Here is a 7,515-nt window from a genome sequence, read left to right on the forward strand (position 1 = left end):
GGTTTTCGGTGGTACAAGGAAAAAGAGCAATGTCAACGTCACCACCCCGTGCATTGATTTTCGTCTGTTGACCACCACATTCGGTGCCACAAGGATGAACGGCACCATTATGCTAACGTATGCAAATTGTCACCATTAACGGTGAACATCGAACGGCTTTCTCGTAGTAGTGAAATCGCGCGCAAAAAAAAATGTTGGAATTGCAAGAATATATCGATTCGGAAAACTCTGTTGGTGTCCCAATCGTGTGGCTGTGGGAAGTATAGAACCAATCGTCCAATTCAAGTGATACTCAATTTTAACGACTCCACAAGAAAGTGGGCGGAACCACGAAATTGTTTCCACCCTTTTAGTGTACCGTCAGGGTAAACAGGAAATGCGGCGCATCCTGCGCCTGTCCACGGCACGTCAAAACCCAACATAGATTTCGTCTCCTTCTTTCCGATTGTCCGCTGATACAGGAGATACAGAGAGAGCTGTTATTGCTCACACGTTCTCGGTTATGGTTCAGTCGCTGGCGTTGCGATGTCATTCGCTAGCGGTTCGCTGGATCAACGACGCGGCAATAGAGCGATGGCATCGGTCTGCTCTTTTCGATGGGTTCTAAATTTTATGTTACCGGAGACACGGCTCACTGTGTGTGGGACGCTCCTTTAGTGGCGGGGAGCCCTACAGCACCCAAAGCTATTCCGCGTGGATTCCCATTGCTAATAACCGCGGTCGAAGCGCCTGCGCCTGGTGAGAAAAAGGCGTTTTTTTAGCGGGCGTCATCCATCCCCTTCCGGTGCCATCCAGTAGTGCCAGTGCCGGTGAGGAACGGGACATCTCGGACTCCGTGGTGTTATCCACGGTCATTTAGAAATGGGCTTTGATCAGCATTTAACAGGGCCAGACTCTGGGCGCCGATGCCACACGTGCCAATGGAAACTTTTCTGTGCTTCTCTGTTCTCTGGCGTTCTTCTTCTCTGCCGAAGATCCTCGCTGGGACCGTGCTCACTGACGCCGTGAAAACCAAGGACCCATCCCATGCAACCCATCTTTTAAAGGGTTAGAGCATGTCAACTTTTGTACCTAAAAATGCTTGTCGGGACTTGTTTTTAGAAGATCACAGTGCTTTCAGTGGTTCTAAAAATTTCAAAATGGCGATTTTGACTTAACAAACAAAAGTCTCGAAGGACTCCAAAAAACGGACTTTCTGATGGAACAGAAAGGTGTGATGTTTCACAAGGTCCTAAAACCTGATGAAAACGTCTATTCTGATCGCTACTGAGAACAAATGATCAATTTGAACCATGCGTTGATCGAAAAACAACCAAAAAACCGTTTCTCTTATCTAAAATGGAGGCGCCTGGTGGCCCGTGGCCTGATGCTTCCATGACCCCAAAAAGCAAAACTGTTTTAGGATACTATCAAATCACATGGATGGGAGCTGCTATCCCTCTCCGCATTATTCACCAGACTTGGTTCTTTCCAAATATCATTCTTTTTTATCGATGGGACACGTATTGGCTGAGCAGCACTTTGTTTTTTTACGAGGATAATTGACTGACTAATTAATTTACTTAAAAAGTCGAAGAATTCTTTCGTCTGCGAATCCATAATTTAGCAGAGAGATACGAGGAATGTGTAGCTAACGATGGCACATACTGAGTTTAATAGAAATTTGTATTAAAAGTTTATAAACATTTATTTTGTTAAAAACAGTCCGATTCTCAACGCATAGACCTATTAACAGTCCGATTCTCAAGTTATAGACATTTGATTTCAATGAAAACAGTCCGAATCTGAAGTTCGAAGTTCGACAGCAATCGAAGATTTGTATGATCTGGACTTATCTCCTTTATCTGGAAGTCGCTCCCTCTGCTTGATCTGCTTCGACCCAACTTTCGATTTCGAGAAGCATTAGACTATTGTTTTCCACTTTGTATGAGTAAGAATATGAATTTCAATCAGTCTGATTAAGTTCTAATGCGATTGAAGCGTTACTTTATGGATTGTTAGTGTCTGAATGCATGTGCAAAATACATACGTCGTTCAAGGTTTGTTCGGATGAGTTCACTACGGATGAGATCACGGATGACATTTTATGCGATAGACTTTGAAACAAAATTTATTTTGCCCATAACTCTTCTTAGCGAAATTGCGCCAACTTACTTCTACATCTGGGCGGGCAAAGTTAACAAATTCTTTCTCCAATTTTCCGACACGCTACGCACCGGAACATGACCCACTTCGTTTTTTTATTTGTACACGTGGCACGTTACTGCAGCAATTGTAACATACTTAACCTCCAGTGGGTGTCGATGTATTCCGATCTCCACGCTTCATGTTTTGCAACGATAACTCCACACTACGCCAATGTTTTTTAGCGGGCCTATTTTTTTAGTCGGTCGGGCCCACTACCAGGTGACTTTTATCCGCGGCTTGCAAAGATAGCTGGGTGGTTTTAGTTGAGAAAATTCCATTGTTTGCGCAAGGCCACATGCGAATATGACCTAAATCCACCGCGTAAGATCTTCAGGCCCCCCTGTGGCATAGATCGCATCGCCCAGCCGCAGGTCCGAGTCGTTTGGCAAGGTTGGTAATTGGCCGAAATTAGATATTCGAGTTTATTCATGGCCGACCAAAATCCATAGTCAACGGCAATCTGTTTTCTTTTGTATATTTTTGGGTGTGACACCATGGCCCGAAAATACGCTACGCCTGGGAAATGGCAAACTGGACGATTGCGTGCCATCGGGCAATAATCACGGGAGCTCATGCGAACGCTTTGGCCTCACCTTCGACGGCTTGCCCTCGTTGCGCGATATTGCAGCTTATACAAATACCTACCGGCAGCTGATCTATCCGCTTGTCAATGAACTGCTTTCAGCTATCAACCGCTAATTTCTTTAAGAGCTTATGCTAATCTACTTACTTTGCCAATAGCTACCATTACGCGATCTGTTCCGTCTTTATTTTATCGCACACAGCAAGTAGCTTACAGATTGCAGACCCTTACTGTGAGGATGCTGTTGCTTGCTACATTGTTTACGTTGGGTTACTTTTCATAGGAGTATTTTTCATAATTGTGTTTAGAATTGTTTATTGTCTCTGGTACACGCCAAGGCGGTTGGCAGGGCGTATAAGAAAATCGAAGTTTGTTTTTGAGGTTTTAAATTGGTTCTTTATTAGATATAAATGCTTGATTGCATAAGAGTACAGAGATGTTCCACATTGGGATTGCAGCTACTTAATAAGTCTAATGCATCAACATGGTTGAAATGAAAATGTTTCAATTTTTTCATAATGATAGTCTCACCTGTTTTTTCAGACTGAGGCTAAGGATTCAATGAGAAATCAATTAGTTTTGCCAAAGAAATAATATCCATGGTTTGGTTTTCCGAAAAAAAAAAATCCAAAGGAGCCAAAAAACGACAAAACGGCTGTTTCACAATGATGACCTCACTTGTAAAAATCAGTCCTACTAACAGTAGTTGAATTGACAAGTAAATGAGTTTTTTAATCTCAGTAGTCTTGCATATTTCCTGTAGTCAATTGGCCATTTTGATCAAAAATGGATTGTGGAACTCAATTAGGAGAAGGCGAAAAAGGGAAAATTGAAGCGTACCATAGTGTTGGGAAGTCGAATCGTGAAATAGCCTCATTACTAAAACGATCTCCAAAGGATATCAATAATTACTTGCAAGATCCATCGGAATATGTAACCCTCGTAAAACTACGTAACCCTCGCGATGATCAAAGAGTAGTTGAAGCTGAAATTTAAATTGAACGGCCAAACGAGCCGATATTATTTTTTAATTCGAACTTTATTCGACCATAATGCTTGACTACATCAGAGTACAGAGATCCAGCAAGGTTTAAGACAAAATTCGTTAGCGTTCTCCAGTGTAAAAGAAAATTAAGGTGAACTATTAACTGCGAACGTAAAATACGAGGGGCGTTGAAAAAGTTTTGACAATTTTATATTTACGCGGGCTACGTATATCCGATTTTCGATTTTTCGGTAATCAGGAAATATTCGTTATGGACTGTTCTATCCTTTGGCAACAACTCATGATGCACCACAACCCTGCAATCGAAGAAAACTGTAAGCTAAACTGTTTACATTCGACCAAACATGGCTTTTCGACGTTCGCATCTTCTAGGCCCTCTGAAAAAAGTTTGAACCATTGATAAGTGCTGCTTTTGATCTTAATAGCATCACCATAAGCTACAGTCAACATTTCAATTTCGTCCGAGCTTTTAATTTCGTTTTTTACACACAATTTGATACAAATTCTTTGCCATCAATTTTTCGGAATAGACAAAAATCGCCGATGGGCCAAGATACGCGCACAGTAAAACACTCAAACACTCAAAATGGCCGAAAGTTTCACCATAAATGAGTGACATAAGTAGCAATCTAACGCAAAAAAAAAAACACTTTGAAGATCGAACATACATAGCCCGAATAAATACAAAATTGTCAGAACTTTTTGAACGCACCCCGTACAGCTACACAGGCAGCTTCTAGGATTCTAGTCCCTTAAAAAGAAGGCTAAATGGCCAAATTCGCCCAGATTTTGAGTGGATAACACATTTTAAGCAGGAACGGTTGAATACGTTGAAGATGCACCAGTACTTCAGACGGCCCGTGACTTTAGCAAGAATTTTGAATTTAACTGTGACAGTGACTGAAATAATTCCAAAACTCCATCGCTCAAGTGTTAAGTCCGGTCCACATGTGCGGATGTCCGGATGTGCCGTAGCTATTTATCGTAGCGATCTATGGAGCGTGCACACGATACGATTTTTCATAACGATTTGCAACCGTAGATCTTAGTATTTTCAAAACAGCCATGGAAGAAACACTGTGTGATTTGCCTTGGCATTGTGCGTTTTGGTTAAAAAGCGAAAAATAGAACGTTCCAAGAAAAATCTTTATGAAATGTTAAATAAAATTGTTTTTTAATAAACTTTAAAACAAACTAATAAAATAAACAGATTACATACTCACACATGTCTATCCACCATCAGCACACGCATACTTGTATGCAAATTGGACAGATATTGATGCTCGTTTGCTAAGATTTTCTAGATCTGCGTCGATTATTCAAAAATGGCAAAAATTGGCGCGCAAAACAAGAGCGACCGTGTCCTCCTCCATCAGGACAACGTGTTTTCTCATAGGGGTCACTCTGCCAAGGTCTCTTTAGTCAAAAACCAGGCTACAATTATGGAACACTCGCCCTATTCGCCAGACTTGGCTCCCTGCGATTTCTGCCTATTCAGCGAAATCGAATTGTGCTTGAAAGGAACCTGCGCCACGTATCATTATAGGACGGGAAACAAAAATCGTCGCTCCTACTCAACAGTCTGTTGAAAAATGGCCTGCAGCACTGCTTTGAACAGTGGACCATTCAGAAGAATATGCAGAATGCAGAATAATAATGATACAGTAACACCCCCCTATTACAGGACTCGTACGGTGGATTCGAGTGAACTTCTCGTTCTCGATTGTCGAACTCGATGGTCGGTATCACGGTTTTCGATTCGAGAAGCTCCGAGTGCTAAATGTGCTAAAATGTGCTAAAAAGCTTAAATGTGAAAGCTTGTCAAGCTCTTCGAGTACGAACTGCCCTGCCATCTGCCATTCTGGTAGATTTTTGTAAACATTGCACACACAGATACACATACACAGATAGCAGTCCGGATGGGCGTACGATTCTTGCTATTATATTTCTGAAATTTTAAGATGATTTCCGCGTATTACGTTTTTGACAGCGACAGTGATAGCGAAGAAACTGAAAATATAACGATTCATCACAAAATATTGCGATGTTAATCCGACCAAGTGAATTTTTTATCACCAGGGTAAGTGTGCCCAAAATCGAAAATGATCAATCGATTTTTCTTTCATGTAATAATGTTGTTGCGGGTTCAAGAAAAATTTTCGCATCTCAAGGGAAATGTTTTTGACCCTACTTTCCGAAATAGAAGCAAACTTACCCGAATCTCTTCGCCCTATTTGCAACTGCTGTAGCAACATGATTAAAAAAAAAAATGACCCGTATCTTCCCGGCCTATTCGGGACTGCGGTAACCACAGGAATAGAAAACACTTACCTACTCTTGCCTTTCTTTCTTCCGAACTAATTAGTTTCTTTACGGGGTAATTAACTACCACATGAATGAAAAAAAACCCACTAGTATCCTTTCGGCCTACCTAGCTATCCCTGCAGAGCATAAACAATACAAACTAATTGATAAAATCAAAGACATCCTAACAGAGCTGCTCTTTCCGCAGAAAAAAGTTGGCGGAAGCCGGATTGTCGAATACGACAATCCGTTCGAGTTTCATAATGCGGTGACAAGTCGATCGTTCGACAAAAGAAGTTCATCAAGTTGAAAGCTCCCGTTACGGAAAGAGTCGATCGACTGCCGCGATAGCAAAATGAACTCGGATGAACGTTCGAGTACTCGATTCGAGTTTCATACCCCCTATTATGAAACTCGAATCGAGAACTCGAACGGTCATTTTGGTTCGTTTTGCTTTAGCTTTCTCTTTCTGCCTTCTCTCTTGTTGTATTCTGCTTTCTCTCTTACTGTGTTCACTCGAACGATCGAGTTCTTGATTCGAGTTTCATAATAGGGGGGATAGTCTGATAAATGAATTAAAACACCTCTTTTAATACAGAAAAACAATAAATAGCTAGGGCAGGTAAGGGATGGCATTATTCGTTAGATAAGTTTGAGAAAATTCCTATTAACTGAAAGCTATCCTAGAACAAAGTCGAAGTCTTTGGACTTCGTTGGGAGAAGCCAAATTCATTAAAATTTCTACTAACGATTACTATCTGGGCTACCACACGGGCCGTAAATAAACGACCTGACATTTCAGATAAATGCCAAACTGTTTGCGCTTATGTCAAAACGTTTATGCCTCACCGGACACCTAAACACCGTTAGCAAACGCTTTGTTTACGAACAGAGTATAATGTAAGTTCTTATTTGCTGATATAGCAACAAATTCTGAAAAAAAAACAGAACAAAATATTCAGAAATCAATTTATTTCTCTTCGATTTCTGTTTTCTTGGACCAAAAACACGAATATAAACACTTTTGACATTTCGGTTGTATATTTTAAACCTGCCACACGAAGCGTAAACGATCTGACGTTTTTACGCTCCGAGTTACGGCTCGTGTGGCGGCTCAGCATGAACTGCATCGCGATGTAAACAAATCGTCATCGCCATTGACGTCATCTGACAGCCACCGTTATTAAAAAATCACACAACATTCAGTTGTGTGGGTGATGACGGAAAGTTGCCGTCGGAAGTTTCTTAACGCAGCAGGCACTCGAAAACAAATGAGTCGGACTTCGTTCCACCGACTTCAGTTTGCTCCATACTGGCTTTTTGAGGTTGCCATGGCAGCAACATGTTTGTAAACAAGAGCCCGAACCAAGTGCCTTGAGCCTAGGCACGATTTTTACTGTACGCGTTGGGTAAAGTGAAATTATATTCTAGCGAA

At 41.4% G+C, this 7,515-nt stretch overlaps 1 protein-coding gene across 1 annotated transcript in view; it reads right to left on the minus strand.

The window, feature by feature from the left end:
- LOC131213486 (echinoderm microtubule-associated protein-like CG42247) overlaps positions 1 to 2,935 on the minus strand; it is a 21,704-nt gene extending 18,769 nt beyond the window's left edge. Inside the window, exon 1 of the mRNA XM_058207530.1 lies at positions 2,918 to 2,935. Within this exon, the coding sequence (XP_058063513.1) occupies positions 2,918 to 2,935 (18 nt within the window). The remainder of the gene's footprint in view (positions 1 to 2,917) is intronic.
- Positions 2,936 to 7,515: the final 4,580 nt, after the last annotated feature.

This window comes from Anopheles bellator, chromosome X (assembly GCF_943735745.2).
Source record: "Anopheles bellator chromosome X, idAnoBellAS_SP24_06.2, whole genome shotgun sequence".
NCBI lineage: Eukaryota > Metazoa > Arthropoda > Insecta > Diptera > Culicidae > Anopheles > Anopheles bellator.